The sequence below is a fragment of the Archocentrus centrarchus genome, chromosome 24 (assembly GCF_007364275.1).
Source record: "Archocentrus centrarchus isolate MPI-CPG fArcCen1 chromosome 24, fArcCen1, whole genome shotgun sequence".
Lineage (NCBI taxonomy): Eukaryota > Metazoa > Chordata > Actinopteri > Cichliformes > Cichlidae > Archocentrus > Archocentrus centrarchus.
This window is the reverse complement of record NC_044369.1, coordinates 2,843,555-2,859,859: the sequence shown is the minus strand read 5'-3', so window position 1 is coordinate 2,859,859 and position 16,305 is coordinate 2,843,555. Positions and strand designations below refer to the sequence as shown.

The following is a 16,305-nucleotide window of genomic DNA, read 5'->3' as shown; positions in this document are numbered from 1 at the left end:
ACACCTGAACCTTCATCTGAATCCCTCGTAAATGTGTTGACGCACGTAAACTTATCTTTAGACGTGTCTTTCTGGTTGGACAATCGAAGGCTCATTATAGAAAAGAGGACCGTTGAGTTTGCCTACACACAAACGCAAAAACTCAGATCAGGTGTGTTGTTTCAAGTAAAGCACGCCGTGGGTATAAAATGCTGCCTAGATCTATTTCCATGTCTATGAAAGCAGAGCTGATCTCTGCTCCTTTATGTTGAGTAACTGTGTTTATTTGGGGCATTTTGATAGATCACTTTTTTACAAGTGTTTGAGTGTGTGTGTGTCTTACTATTTTTACTTCTGAGTATTGCCTGTGAATGCGCTTCGTTTTGACCTACCTACAACTTGGGTGTCTCGTCATGCCCTTTGCCAGCCCACACACATGCACACACACACACGCACACACATACACACAACTGGTGCTTATACTTCCCACGCTCATACACACAAACAGTGCCAGTAGCTAAGTCTCTCCTACGCACAGGAACTGGGGCAGGTTGTGTCGGTGAATGTATGAATAAAGCTTTATGTAAGCCATTCACTACAGGCTCCCACTCATGCTGCAGATTGTGGCCATTCAAAAGTTTCATTACAGTCACCTTACATAAGGTCGAAGAGAATATTAGCCAAGTTAATCATGCTGTAAGGTCGGTCTCAGCGCTCGTGTATTTGTGGGGTGTGAGTTGAATTCTGAAGGATGTTGAAGTGTGTGTGATAGCAGCTGGCACAGCTGCAACAGGCAGGTTCATCCATATGAGACCTCCAAATGGCAACAAGAGGTCCAGTTGAAGTGAAATGATTTCTCGGGCAGCTGAATGTGGCTGTTTAGGTCAGGATAACAAAGAGGTTGAACTTGGATTTGTTTTTATATTTTGCTGTGAAACTTGTCAATGATTTGAAGTAATCTTGGGTGCTTTTAAAAGATCCAAGTAGTAGAAATTGTGTAAAAGTACGTTGCTTGGTCAAAAGAATAATATTGGACTATTTCATGGAATCCAGTGGCCTTCCGAGGAAAGATGCGTTAGTCAGGACCGCTTTATTCAAGAGGTGATTGCTAGATCATCTGCAGTAATTTATATTTGATGGTACGGCTCTGTTCTGCGACCTCAATGTCCTTCCATGCTCATACGTGGAGAGCCTAAGGCAGGAAGCACCTCTGATAATTACAAACAGGTATTTGCATATGAATATTAAGGATCTGTAGGCAAGGACAAGACCTTTTGTATACTGCAAGTTTACCAAAGTCTGCTTTTACTTTGGGTAGTAATGACCAAGCACAGATGTGACTTCCATTTATTTGTGTTTACATGATAGAAAACCTACCATAAGCACAAATATTCAGTATATACACCGACTAAGCTGTTTGACAGCTATTTAAACCGAGACCTTTATTCCAGTCTCATCTCACCCTGGACTCATGGTTGAACCCAGCACTGACATTAATCCACTTTCTGCTTTGGCTCATCCAGTGTGTGCTACAGGCGTCAAAGGACACATGAGCCGTGACTCATTGATACTGGAGTGTTTCACCACCGGGGAATTATAGCATGCACACTGCTGGAGTCACACTGTGAAAGGGCTAAATAAAGCTGCCTAGCTTGACTGTTATTAGTACCAATCTCGCCCTCTAGTAATCAGCAAAGATTGTCTGCATTTGGCTGTATTTATGTCAGCTGACCTTAATGCTAACCAATCAGCATCACCTGATTATGATGCTAGCTAAACTGAATTGTTGTTGCCCAACAGGAGTTTTCTTCCACATACTTTTACTCTTAGCACCATGGAAAACACAAAGATATGACCCAGAGTTGAGATAATGTTTCTGGTATTTGTTTGTCTGTCTTTCTGAGTGGGCGTAGGGGTGCGGGGAGTACATGTGAAAAACACAAGTTAGTCCAAATTTAACGTTCCTGCTGCTAAGAATACAACATGTTTTCCTCCAGTGCTATTTATAGATCTCACATTGGGCCCCCAGACAGAAACGTCACTGAGCCCGGCTTACCAGCACTGAGGCCACAGTGTGTGTGTGTGTGTGTTGCAATCAGAGTGCGAGGGAGGTTGTTTAAACTCTGAGATGAGGAAATGCAAAGCAAAAATGCAACTTCAGCATGCATGTTTATGTGTGCTCTGTGGCTCTCTCCTCCTTCTGCTGTCAGGTGTTGGTGTGGTTAAGAAACGTTAAACAACGGAAACACACACATATACACCGTCTACTGCAGTTTTGCAGTGCAGTTACAGTGCCTACAAGCACTCTGTCTACATCTGCGCGTGTGTCTTTTTGTTTCTGTGTGTCTATGCTCGTTCTCTTGATTGCTTTTCAACCGAGTGCATACGAACTTAGATGCAACCCAGAGGAAGGAAAGGTGCTTGTGCCGATGGCTGCTCTTCGGCTTGGCCTTTTTGGACGCCTACACATATTATGACACTCCGACGTCACTTCCACAGGGCTATTTATAAGCCTTTGTGTCTCTTTAGGAACAGTGTGGGTTTGCTTTTCATCGGTGACTCACTGAGTGGAAGGAGGAGGGAGGGCGGGAGGGAGGGAGGAGAAAGGAGTGAAAAAAGGCAACAAGCACAGATGGAATCCAGTGTGAAGAAACTAACTGAGCAATCAATGACATTTATATTCGCACATCAGGCATGTACTTGACAACTTAGTGAGTCGTCTCTGCACAACAAAGTATGTGGTAGTGTGTTGAATTTAACAGCAAAAAATGTCACATCAACACCAATCCAACTTATGGTACAAGGGTGATGTCAGGCTAAAGGTTATTTACCATCTGTGTATCTGATTACTGTACTATTTTACGATTTTGTACACAACACTAATTAGCCTTTTCTCTCTTTTGCTTTGCTGTAGGTCTTTTGGTGAGGAAACTGAAGGACTTTTGAAGCTACAGAAAAAGGATCTACAAGCACCGTTCCCTCAAGAAAAGTTAGTAATTGCCCTTTGAATATTTTGTATGTTGTTAAACACAGTTTACTACAATTGTTAACTACATCATTTGCCTTGTTATCCACAAGTCCACAGACACTCTTCTTTGTTTTTCTGTCATCTCCAGGTCACTCGAGGTTTCTTCTTCCCTTAGATGAACTGGACAGAGACACAACAAAGAGCAGCATTAGTGCTTTTACAAAATGGCAGAAGGAGAGAAACCTCTCTGATGTTATCCACTGAAGTTCCTCTTTCTGTTCCACTTGATAATTCCTGTTTTCAGCTTGGCTCTATAATCAGTCTCTCTCGGAAATGGACGTCTCTTTTGTCTTTTTGTAAGCTTGTTGGCAGCCAGCAAAGGTTCAGCTATCATGCCTGGTAGTTTTGGGACCTTGTAACCCTCAAAGACATACCCTCCCAACTTCCCCGCCATCCCCTTTTGCCTCCCTCTTCTAATCCATGGAGAGCTTCAAGAAAATGGAGGCTCGTGAATCACCTGCGACAGGGCAGAAATGCTCAAATAAGGAGCTACCAAGGGAGAAGGTACCTCTGCAAAGAAAATGGGCATCAGAGCCTTCTGCAAACACCAAACGAAGCACTTTTGCTGACCTGGAGGCTCCTGGAGGATCAGCACCCCAGCAGAAGTACACAATCACAGGGAATTCTGGAAAGCTGCTATCTGGACCGTCTGCAATTGGGGCCATAGGAGGCCCACCATCTCAAGACCCCCAAGGTCCCTTTGCTCAGGGGTTCCCCAGGGGATACCCTTACCAACTGGGACAACCATACCCTCAACATCCCCAATCTGAGCGGTTCCTCTCAGGAGCCAAACCACAGCCAGGCCTAGACCCTCATGCCTGGCCATTTGCTGGCCAGTTGCCTTCGGATGACCTGTACCCTGTAGGGCACCCAGGACACACTCGCCCACATGGGGCTGGTGCAGGGAGGTTTCCTCGGCACAAATCTCCCAGTTTACCCAGCTCCTTTGGACAGTATTCCCAGTCAGGCCCAGAGCCTGGAGAGGAGGCCTATGGAAAAAAAGAGCAGAAGCCAAAAAAGCCTGGTAAGTACATTTGTCACTACTGTGGTCGAGCTTGCGCCAAGCCCAGCGTCTTGAAGAAGCACATCCGCTCGCATACTGGAGAGAGGCCATATCCTTGTGTACCCTGTGGCTTTTCCTTCAAAACCAAGAGTAACCTTTACAAGCATCGCAAGTCCCACGCTCATGCCATCAAAGCTGGACTCGTACCATTTTCAGAGCTAGCCGTGGCCCGTAGTGGGGACATGGACCAGGCATCCCCAGTGGGTGAGGCTGAGGTCCACTCCGATGGAGAGCAGAGTACAGATACGGACGAGGAAGGCGTGGAGGCCACCACCATGCTAACAGACAAAGACAGCCCCACCCTGCAGATCTCCTTTGAAGCTGACAAGAATACAGGTTATTTTCCTCTATAAGACACTTTCAAAAATTTGAAAATTAAAATGTTGCCAAAGAATCAGAACAGTTTTGCTTCAGAGATTTCTTAATCTGTGGCTAGTTTTCCAAATCTGTTACAGTAAAGGGGGTAGTTCATTTTTTGTTATGGGCATTTCTCACAATGATCACAAGTAAAAATGTGTCAGTTAATAATGATGATTTTGGATTTTTATTGTCCTGTTCAGCTGCAGTCATTTAAACTCTGCCTGGATATATTAATTCTGATATATCATGCTTTAATCTGTATCATCTTTGTTTTTTTCCTACTGTTAAGGTGGTGCCGAGCCGGCATATGCAGACTCACCTGAGGAGCTACCCATGGGATCTATGAAAGTGCCTATTCTTATCGTTCCCAAGCCTGGGGGAGTCCCCTCCACAGGGATGGAGTGTCCCCCCTTTCATGACATAAAAGTGTCACACCACATGTTAGCATCACAGGCTGGTGGAAGAACACGTTCACTGGATGACTCCCCCACCATCAAGCAACGTTTGGCCCTGAGGCTAAGTGACAAAAAAGGACAGGACTCTGAGCTTGCCATGTCCCAGTCGCTTAACCTCCTCAGTCCTCACAGCAAAGGCAGCACAGACTCTGGCTACTTTTCACGCTCTGAGAGTGCAGAGCAGCAAATCAGCCCTCCAAATACCAATGTCAAGACGTACGAAGAGATTATGTTTGGTCGAACTTGGTACTACCGACCCAACTCCAGGTCAAGACACTCTATCACAGTAGGCATGGCAGGGGCAGACCCCACTAGCCTGAAGCAACCTGGTGCTATTTTGGAGATGGGGAAGATAGCTGAGGATCATATCTCTTTCAGAGCAGATGCAGGAATCTCAGAAGATCCAAAGCAATATCCAACTGGACCGTGTCAAAGCAGTACAGGACTTCTAGAGCCTCCATCAGATTCTGGGCATCTTATTAGGAGTAATTCCATGCCAACATCTACCCCTCCTAACCTCAGTGTTCCCCAAGGGATACGAGGTAGCCAGTCCTTTGATAATGTCGTGGCAGATGATGTGTTTTACCCGCCAGGCCATCGTAGGCTCACGAGACAGAGTGCATTTGAAAATTCAACCAATGAAGCCCATGTAGGAGAGGCTGAGGGCTTTGGACACATGCCTAAGAATTTAGCTTCATCTCTGGGTGTGAAGATTGGTGAGCGCACCCCAGGAGTCCCAGAGCATGTCGCCATTAGCCATTATGGTACTAAGGTTAGTATGTCAGAAATAGCCACAAGAAAAAGGAGGAAAGAAAAGAGTGTTGGGGATGATGAGGACAGCCCTGGGAACTGCGACAGTAGCTGTAGTGGTTCAGTGGAAATGATAGGGGACTATGACTTTAAACAAGGTAGTTTTGATGGGTCGAGGGCCACCCCAACAGGGAAGGGGTCTCTTCATAGTGCACACAGTCAGTCTGACAGCTTTGATACCTGTGCCAGCATGTGCTCTGAGGACATTGCTCTATTTCCTGATTCTGAGGGCAGAAAGGCAGCTGGGAATGTCATATCGGTCATCCAGCACACTAACTCCCTCAGCCGTCCAAATTCATTTGACAAGTCAGAATCTTTTGAGCAACCAGCATATCAGCCTTCAGATAAAGCTCCGTGTAGTCAGTACTCTGAGCAGTCTGACACAGAGATCTTTGAAGATGCTCTAAGTCCTGAATCCACCCTTTTGAGGACAGAGAGTATGGAGCAGCAGCTGCAAAGTGACAGTGACCTGGCCTCCCTTTCATCATCATCAGCTGCAGCCTCACCTGGACAGCCTTATCACATCCCACCCAAACTAGTTCGACAACCCAACATCCAGGTTCCAGAAATCAGGGTAACGGAGGAGCCAGACAAGCCTGATAAGGAAATAGAAGCTCCGATGACCAAGGAGCTGGAGAAGCAGCAGCAGCATGTTGAGGAGTTTCAGCTGCCACAGAGGAGCGACACACTCTCCCAGATGCCATCAGAAAAGCTCCCACCGAAGAAGAAGAGGCTACGCCTAGCAGATATGGAGCACTCATCTGGAGAATCAAGCTTTGAGTCGACCTGCACCAGCCTTTCTCGTAGCCCCAGTCAAGAGAGTAACCTGTCCCACTCCTCTTCACTTTCCATGTCATTTGACAGAGATGAAGGTCTCAAGTCTGTCTCACCGACAAAGCAGGTACCCACCCACCCCTTTTTTTTTAGTAATTTCAAGTATATAATTTCTCTTGCAGCAATTTTGATCATATCTTTGCAGAATTAATATAGCAAGGCAGTCTTGTCAGGGAGCATCTGTATGTTTGCAGCCTTAACAAAGTGGGTATTTTTTCTTTGCATTTCTGTAAAGGATGATTCCTTGGCACCTGGTGGTGGAACAAAGCAATCAGAGTTCCTGACTGTGCCAGGCAGTGGTTATTCCAGCCACCACCAGCAGAGGGAGATGAGGAGGTCTTCATCAGAACAGGCACCATGCACGCTGCCCACAGAGTTACCTGAAATGCGCAGTAAATCCTTTGACTATGGAAGCTTGTCATCCTCGAGACAGGGAGAACTGTACTCCAGTGCCTCTGCAATGAAGGAACGCAGACGTGGATATCTTGTTCGACAGGTAGCGTATAAAACAACGTACTTTTGCAAGTCTTAGAGAATTACAACGGACTTTTAGTTCAATCCGGACCGTGATAGTTGAAAGGAGATTGTTATTGCAATTTTCAGTAATGTATATTTTGCAGTATGCCTTTTTTGTGCTTCAGAAAGAGAAAAGAGCCTGTGTTAATGGCAATAGACATGATTAAATCAAACACTACATGAAAAGAGGGAGCTGCAGTGAAGGTGGGTTGTAAGGAGGCTTGCAGATGCGGGCTGGCTATGACAACTTAAATAGCCCACCCTGTCTGGGATTTGCCAATTAGGTGTATAGAATCGAACCAACAGCTAATGTAAGGTGGCCTTGAATTCAGCTGGACTACCCAGATTGCAGCTAAGATTGAGTCATTTCACATTGTGTTTGCCTTGTCATTCAACACAACCTCATTGTCATTCAAAGACATCTGAATGAGGTCACACTACATCAACATAACACACAATGCAATCACAATGTTATCATGCACTACATTAATGCTTATTCAGTACCCTTAGCAAAGCTCATCAAATATCATTTTATTACAATTAAACCGCTCTCCCTACTTCTGCACACGTGACAGGCTTCACTGAGCGTTTATTCAGAGGCAGTTACCCAGGAGCCAGGGGCTGCAGAAACGTCAATCAAACAGGAGAGTTTGGAACATGGGGCATGGCCGGGCCCAGCGGGATCCCCCCACAGCAGCACCGAAGCCGTCAGCAGGACCAAGAGAGCTGGCATTGGTGGGGGTAAGCCTTTCATTTGTCCTGGTATATTATTGTTTGTTGTTGTTGTTGTTGTTTTTATGAGTATCCTTATAAAATATATATGTTTTATGCACAGATATGGGACCTCACCAGCACCACCAGCATATTCTCCAACAGAGTATCAGTGAGGACAGCCTTCCAGAGGAACCTCTCTATAGCAGGTCAGAAACATATGCAGAACCTAAAGTAATAGTAGTACAACCCTGTTTCCATCTGGGAAGCTGTGTAAAATGTCTGCAGTTATTTGCATATCATTTAAAGCCTATATTTAATTGAAAGTAGTATCACGGATGCTGGCTTTTGACTCAGCACAGATAAGAAAGCTTATAATGAAGAATATCCATGATTTCTAAAAAGGGATTTAAGATTCTGATTGGTTAGACCACAGGACGGTTTTGCATATATTTTTGTAAAAAACAATCAAATTCTCAGTTTTATTTTTTATATTATTGTGGTAGTATTATCTACTAAAATGGTTTTCAAATAATGAAAAAAATCAATGCATTCCATTTTTATTTATTGTCCCAACGTTTTCAGGCACAGGATCGTATTTAGTACTGCAGATACTCTTTGAAAAATTTCTCTAGCCTGTAGGAAAATTGATTATGTTTTTGCCCTCAATAGGTCCCAGCAGCATCGCTTGCAAGCCCAAGGCTCATCATCAGAGGGAGAACATCCAGGTCATGAGGTCATGAGTAAAGATATAATGCAGCAGTACCAGAGTGGCCCCCCTTTTCTTTCTTTCTCACAGCCGGGCCTCTTCTGGAATCAGGAGGCTGAACCGACACCAAGACAGCAGCAGACCCAGCAGGCCCAACTGCAACTCCAAAAGCTCCACATCAGGTCACCTGGCAATGTGCCTGGACACCCACTTCACAAACAACAAGCGCTCCACTCCCTGCAACAAATCCACGATCAACAACCATTTGATGGAAAATCAGAAAATCCAGCCACTCAGATTTATCCTGCTTCTTTCTCACCTCGCACCTCTCCTCTGTCGGCCTCTCTCTCCACCACCTCCTCCATGCTCCTGCAACAGATCCAACCTGTCTTTGCCACCCAGAACCTGGGATCCCAGGCCTCTTTGCCTGGTTTGCTGGTTCCTGTACGGATTCAAACGAATGTGCCATCATTTGGTAGTGTTATGTACACCAGTGTTAGCCAGCTGGTAGCTTCTCATGGTAGCGGAGTACAAGGTTTAGGCTCAGCCAGGCCAGGCAGTGCTGACAACAGCAACATGTCTCCTCCAGTTGGTGTTGTGAGTGCCGCCAAACCACATGGAGGAGTTGGAGGAGGTTTCAACCTAGCACACTTCCTAGGGCAAACTGATGGTGCGGTGTTGAGGTACCCACTCTGGAAGGGTCCGGATTCACTGGGAGAGCAACAACTGAACACAGGGATCCCCCTATCACTAACATCAGGCACTATATCCACCACAGATGCCTCAGGATCTGGCATCGGAGGCAGCAAGCGTATGCTTTCCCCTGCCAGCTCACTTGAGCTCTTCATTGAGACTAAGCAGCAGAAAAGGGTAAAGGAGGAGAGGATGTATGGACAGATTGTCAAGGAGATGAGTGCCGTGGAGCTGAGTGGAACCGAAGGCAGCAGCAAGCCTGAGAAGGGACCAGGAAGAGGTCTGAAGAGTGAAGGCTCCATGGATGATTCTGAAAGGATGTCCTCTTCTCCTCCACTCAGCGACTTCCCAGTTGCTACCAAGATTGCCATTCCTGTTCGTTCCTCTGCCCCCCATCTCTCTGATGTCCCTCGGGCTCAGAGCTTCACCCCTCCCCTCCAGATCGTCACGGACCGTTCTCCGGCTTCAGGTGGCCGGGACTCCCCAGAGGAGCTTGATGTGGATGATACAGCCCAAGAGTCCAATTGCAGCCCAGAATCCATGGTCTCCTCCAATGATGCAGAGGACACTGACAATAGAAAGCAGCCTACTTCTAATAAAATGCCCGTCAGCATGCTGGTTCACCTCGATGCCAACCAAAGTACAGGATTACCCGGAGCAGCGGGTCAGACTCTGCTGCTCACAGATGTGGCAGATGTCCAGCAGCTTTTCCAGTTCCCTAGCTTGCGCACGATGAGCAGAGTCAGCTGGTGTTTCCTGAACTACACCAAACCCAACAGCACCCAGGCAGCTTTGCGCAGCTCCGTCTACAGTTCATGGTGTGTCAGCTCATATAATCCCAATCCTCTGAACCTCAGTACCAAGGCTTCACTGGCTCTTCTACGGTCCAAACAGAAGAGGAACACTGATTTGATGTTCACAATGGCAGCCGTGTCACCACCCAGCTCCGGAAAACTGGTGTCTTCAGTAGCCTGGAAACTGCGGTTTGATCAGGTACGTGCTGCAGTCACGAAAGCGAGAGTATGAAAGTGTGCCAAGAAAAACATTTAACTGTGCATGCATAAATGCAACTACAGATATGCAAAACCACAAGAATCTTAGTCTGCCCTTCATGCTACTTTTTATTCCTCGTGTAGTTAAAGCCAGAGCTGATGCCAGTTGATATCAGTCATTTTGGGAGGAAGATGAAGGGCGTGATTTCGTGGGACCGTTCGAAGGAGGAGCAGGTGGAGAAGGAGGTCTCAGTCAAACAGCCTGCCACTGAACCAACCCGCATCAAGATCTTCGAAGGCGGGTACGTTCAACAAAGAGACACAGTTCAATAGATGAAGTCACAGAATACTTCATCTGTGTAGTATTAAAAGTACACTTGTGACTGAGAAGAACAGAATATATACTTTGTAGGAATCTGGGACATTTGTGAGATCAAAAACATTAAGCACCAAAGCACCAGAAAACTACTCTCTCTTTCACTGGTGTAATTGAAGCCAGAACTGATGCCAACTGATGTCATTCAGTTGGCATCAGCTTGTTGGGAGGAAGAGGAAATTATGGTTGTGAAATGCACAAATCTTCATGTAGGAACTACTTTTTTCTATCAGCTCCATCTGCCACAAAAAGAAGCATGCAGCTAGCTAACATTAATGTTTACATCCTGACACACTATCAGTGGGAGGAGCCTCTTGTTACAGGTAGCTGCACACTTGCGTCTGCACGGTGACATGGTTGGCAGTGGAAATTAGCTCCTTAATAAAATTAATTCACCATAACGAGCAGAAAACATGTAGCTGTATATTTGATGTTTGGGTGAGCTGCTCCTTTAAAAGCATTTAAATGGCGTTTCTGCTGTCTGCGCTGTAGATCACATAAAGAGATCATTCTGCAGCTCGTTTCACACTTCCTCAGAGACTAGAGGGATAAAAAGAAAAAAGCGGATTAAAACTTTCAGAATCGGTTTGTTTTTCTGTGAATTAAGAGGACAGATAAAACCCTAAAGAGATGCAAAGGTCAGCCATCAAAGCAAAGGGTCAGCTTTTAGTCAAAATTTAAATATATACTAACTAATATCTATGTTTCATGGCTGCATCAATGCTTTCCCTTAGAAAGTCTTCATATGCATCAAGAAGGAAAACAATGAGACAAATAAAACCAGATGATTAAAAATAAAGAAAACTGATTTATTGTGAGTAAATCTGGAGGCAGATATGAGGTGAAGAGCTGAAGTCTGTTTGCTTAAACCAAGATTTGGAAACCGTGAAAGAAACCCAGCTTTGAGAAGCTCGTATACCTAAACTCCCCTCACATGAATGAGATAAGTGACTTCAGACTCACAAAAGCTGTCTTTTGTCTTTCTCTTAATCCTAACGGCTGAGTATTCAATAAAAATGAGCACTGATGACCTTTGGATGAACTGTAACGACATCTGCCTCATCACGATTGGTCAGAGAAATCTTCTTAGGCATTAAAAAAGAAGACTTATCCTTTTACAGCCTATTCTTTGGGCTTAATTTGTGCCTGTGAGAGTCGGGCCAAGAGCCTGAGCCTGGTAAACCCATCACGGGCTAACGACTTGAGCTGCATTGCTGTAATTGGACGTCGACTTTCATAATTCTTGCTCTCGGTTTTATAGACTGGTGTGAAGTGGGATTTGTCCCTCGTTAGTTATGTTTTAAAGCCTTTTTCACGCTGTTTTTCTGACATCAACAACTTCAGTATTTATTTATTTTGCTAGTTGCTGAGAGGAGATTTTTTTAAATCCTGTTAGATTCCTTTATTTATTCTGCACAGTGTTTTAGGAGTTTTTCATTTTTATTTTAGATTATTTGCATTTTTTTTTCAGTTTATTATTCATCTGTGACTTCATGCGTGATTACAGTTTGAATAAATAGCTGCATGTGTCACACCTTTCTGAAAGCAGTGTGTGTTTGCAGAGAACAATTTCAGCACTTTCTGACTGTATAACGTTCATTTACTCCAACACAACTGAGAAGATTTCCACCGCACAGTGACGACAAAGTGCAGGACACAGAGCTTCAGGATTTTTTTTATCCATCTATCCATCCAACTTATTTATGTATTTCTGCAAGGTTTTTTGCATCCATATTTTGAACACGACTCAGCTGATGAGTGAAAGCTGAAGCCAAAGAAATGTAGAAGCTAAAACTTCCGGGGTGATCTTCTAGTTTTGACCATTAACCGTTTAACCACCGTTTGTCTTCATTATTTGACCCTAATGTCTGAAAACACTGGTTAAAACCGTAATTATCTTACCTCACGTGGTCCTTGTGTGGAGAATATTCCCAAATAATAATTCACCAACTCCCCAAAGGCTGAGACGTATGAGGTATTGTTTCAGCACAGCAGATGAAGAATTTATCACCAACTAAACTAAAATTTACACCTAGGATAATCCACCCATGCCAAACTGTAATATTTTTTTTAGATCTGAATATAATGTGTCTCCTTCTCATTCTCAGTGTGTCCGATACCGTTATTTAGTCAAAGTGTCGCCCCAAACCAGTCACGTATGAATGAGGAGTCGTGTGTTAGCATAAATCAAAATCTTAAACCGTTCACCTGTCTGAGTAGTTTTTGGTAACTAAGTTACAGTTTTCTGTCCTCACATCCTACTGAGAACTTTGTTGCTCTTTAAAAACAGACATTTAGCTCTTGGTATCGAATACTGTCGCGGTATGTACCGAGGGTGGGAGGGGGCCCGCAGAGCAAATTTATGACTTTGGACCACTTAATAGGCTAATATGGCCATGTGAAACCATTTGGGTTAAATAAAATGTATCCACAGCACTAACTGTCATGTACTCAAAGCATGGGCTGAATGCTTTTCATGGAATATTTAGCCCACTGTGGCATCTTTTGTTGTTGTTAAATTCCCTAAAGATACAAAAATCTAGCTTCACTGTTAATATCTCAACTGATAGCAATGAATCTGAGAAAATCTTTGGTCAATTATTGTGTTGTCATTAAAGTCACATCTGGGTTTATTTTCCATATAGAAAACTGAGGGGTTTGTTCTAAAATGTGCATTCAGTGGTCAAATGAAGCCTGTATGAGGGAGTGTGAGCTAACCCCTGCAGTGAGAGACATTCCCACAGTGTCATAATGTTTTATAGCCTACAGTAGACCAAGGTTAGCGAATGGAACAGACGGGGCAGACGCACACAACATGCAAATATACCCCTCTCTCACACACATATACACACACAGGGAGTTATTAAATGCAGCAGACAGTGAAGTAATTCTCTGGTGTCCCCAAAGGACACTTAGGAGCAATAAGTGGATAAAAGCATACAAACAGAGTGTACAGGAAAGACAAACGTATGCACACACACACTCACATAAACAGGTGCTCAAACACACTATACCTTTAAAGAAAAGCAGGGTGAAATCTTTCTTTATGAAAGAAATCCATTAAGTGCAAGTTTTTTGGCAAAGGAACCAGAATCCTTCACTGGCTTTTTGAAAGTGAATCTGCTTTTATGATCTTACCGTGCGCCCTGAATAAAATAGAATAAAACAAAATAATCATCATAATTCATTTTCGTAACTGGACACAGCTGTGCAAACGTCTCGACCCAGACGAGCACTCGGAGGTATTTCCCAGTCTGCAGCGCAGTTGAAAGACAAATTTCCCCTCGCTGCTGCAGACGGATTGTTTGATGTAGCTGATATTTGACCTCCTTTAACACGAGGCCCTGAACTGCACATTATCCACTCCTCCAGCCACTGCAGACAGAACAGGAAACTATACGATTCTCCAGCAGCTTTTGCTACTCCTCCACAAGGATTTATTCTTTTTTTTCTTCAGCACAAAGAAAAAAAGAAGTGAACTAAATGTGATGTTTCTGCGGCAGAGCAAAAACAGACAGAATTTACCAGAATTTGACTGGCGGTTGGTGGTAACTTCCCTCCATGACAGACAGACTCAGGCAGACATGCACTGATCCCACTGCCAAGTGTCCGCTCTTTCACTCAAAGCCTCATGTGGGATAGAAAATCACGACTGACAGCAATGCTTAAAAAAAAAGGAAAAAAAGGAAATCTTGTAAAAGAATAAGTGGGACTGGTTGAAGGACTGTGGTTATCTTTTTTTAGAAGAGGGGGAACTGTATAAAGATAATGAACAAAGCCAGCAGTGGAATGCTCCAGTGGTTCCCGTTTTAGCTTAACACAAAGAAAGGCTGCATGTGTACGGAGGTTATGACCAGGTCAGCAGAAATCACAGGGAAAATAAAAAACACCAGCTGCTATCTGTGTTATTTACATTAATCATGTTAATCATCGTGAGACACAAAGTAATCTGTTGCAGCTTACTACAGACACACACTGATCAGCTGCAGCAATAACCCCCCACGGAGCACACTACCAGATGCTCCACAGTGTGCTTCGAAAGCATCCCAGAAGCGGCTCTCTGCTTTTGAAAGAAGCTGTGTCAAGCTGCACAGAGCTGATGAGCAGGCCAGGAAGTCGGAGACTGGGGCGGCATAGAGATTTATTTTCAAAATAAAAGACTCTGCTTCTGAAACTGCCTGTGTGACTTGAGGTTTTGCAAAGGACAAAATAAAACCACGTCAGAGATGTGACGTCACAGATAAGCACCTCTGATCCATCATGGGATGGACTCAGATCTGTCGGGCAGTGGATCACTGGGGCCTCTGTGGATGGTGCTTGTTCCTGTTTTACACTGGGTTCATTCCAGCAGATGCTCAGACTGGGATTGTGGGAGGTTAGAGGCCAAGTCAGCCTTGAGTCATGTTCCTTGAGTCATTTCTGAGCTGTGTTTTTGGAGCATGGGTACATTGTCCTTCTGGTGTCCCTTATGTCACCAGTGGTCATTGGTGACATGTAGTGTGCAGGTACAGCTTTGAGGCAAGCAGCTGAAATCACTCCAAATGGGAAGTATCAGTCCTGCTAGTGACATACGACAAGGTGTAAAATATACCACTATAGCAACCAGCTGTCAGCTGTATAACAAAGAGCGAATCACTATATGTGGATTGTTTTTTTCTGTTAACATTTTGTTGTTCATCTGGGAGCATTACGACCCTCGCGTGTCATCGTGCGTCCAGACTGATGTCGCTGAGCTCGTCCACGTCTCTCTCTCTCTGATACATTTGAGCAGAGGAAACCTAATTTCAGCCTCATTTAAGCAGAACCTCTGTGTCAGCAAGCATCTGTGTCCTAGAGCATCACAATGAAACGCTACAAGCCACCGGGCTGCTGACATTGACCTCTGACCTCTCTGTGGTGGAGGACAGAGAGGGAAGGAGAGTTTCTATGACAGCAAATAGAGTACCCAACAAAGAAGGGAATAATGTTGCATATTTTTTTATTTATAACTGGATGTGTGTGTGTGCGTGTGTGTGTGTGTATTAGCATTGTACTGTCTGTGTGTGTATCTGTTTACTACTGTGCCAACCTTTAATTGTCCCTTTGGGAAAAATAAATTGTGATGAAGTAATTGAATCCCAGCCAACCGTAGAGGGCTGCCCAGCAGTTATATAGTATAGCTGTGCATTATTTATCTTTGTATTGTATACATAAGCATGAATAACAACTATGATATGACAATAATAATAATTTACTGGTAAAGTGATGATATTACAAGCAAAACTGTTGTTGTTTTAATAAAATGCCTGTTTTACAGGAAGAAAACACTAATCGATGCACTGTTACTTTTTCTTTCCCGCAGCTATAAATCCAACGAGGACTACGTCTACGTCCGTGGCCGCGGTCGAGGGAAATACATCTGCGAGGAGTGCGGCATCCGCTGCAAGAAGCCCAGCATGCTGAAGAAACACATCCGAACGCACACCGACATCCGACCCTACGTCTGCAAGTTCTGCAACTTTGCATTCAAAACAAAAGGTAGGGCTTCCTTTATATTGTGTGTTTTGCAGTGTATTGGCTTTAGCGTCAGTTCAAGCAGTCCATGAAGTTGCCTGCCTACAGCTGCTGTGCTTCTGCAAGCCACTTTGCAACCCACCTCCACCCCTTTATGCACTCTTATTGGACTGAATCAGTCTCATCTGTTGCTGCTGATGCCTGCTCTGCTCTGTGCTGGAGTTTTACTGCTTTCAGATCCATGCTGGCAAATATAAGTTACTGGAGACGGAATTAATCTTCTTTT

General features: G+C 44.4%; 1 protein-coding gene across 1 annotated transcript in view; it reads left to right on the top strand.

Annotated features, from left to right (window-relative positions):
• Positions 1-16,305, top strand: part of hivep2a (HIVEP zinc finger 2a) — a 113,158-nt gene that overhangs the window by 86,026 nt on the left and 10,827 nt on the right. The window contains exons 4-12 of the mRNA XM_030721258.1: positions 2,894-2,968; positions 3,096-4,406; positions 4,720-6,596; positions 6,765-7,025; positions 7,621-7,786; positions 7,881-7,965; positions 8,429-10,151; positions 10,295-10,452; positions 15,868-16,043. Coding sequence (XP_030577118.1) covers positions 3,428-4,406; positions 4,720-6,596; positions 6,765-7,025; positions 7,621-7,786; positions 7,881-7,965; positions 8,429-10,151; positions 10,295-10,452; positions 15,868-16,043 — 5,425 coding nt within the window. The 5' untranslated portion in view covers positions 2,894-2,968; positions 3,096-3,427. The remainder of the gene's footprint in view (positions 1-2,893; positions 2,969-3,095; positions 4,407-4,719; positions 6,597-6,764; positions 7,026-7,620; positions 7,787-7,880; positions 7,966-8,428; positions 10,152-10,294; positions 10,453-15,867; positions 16,044-16,305) is intronic.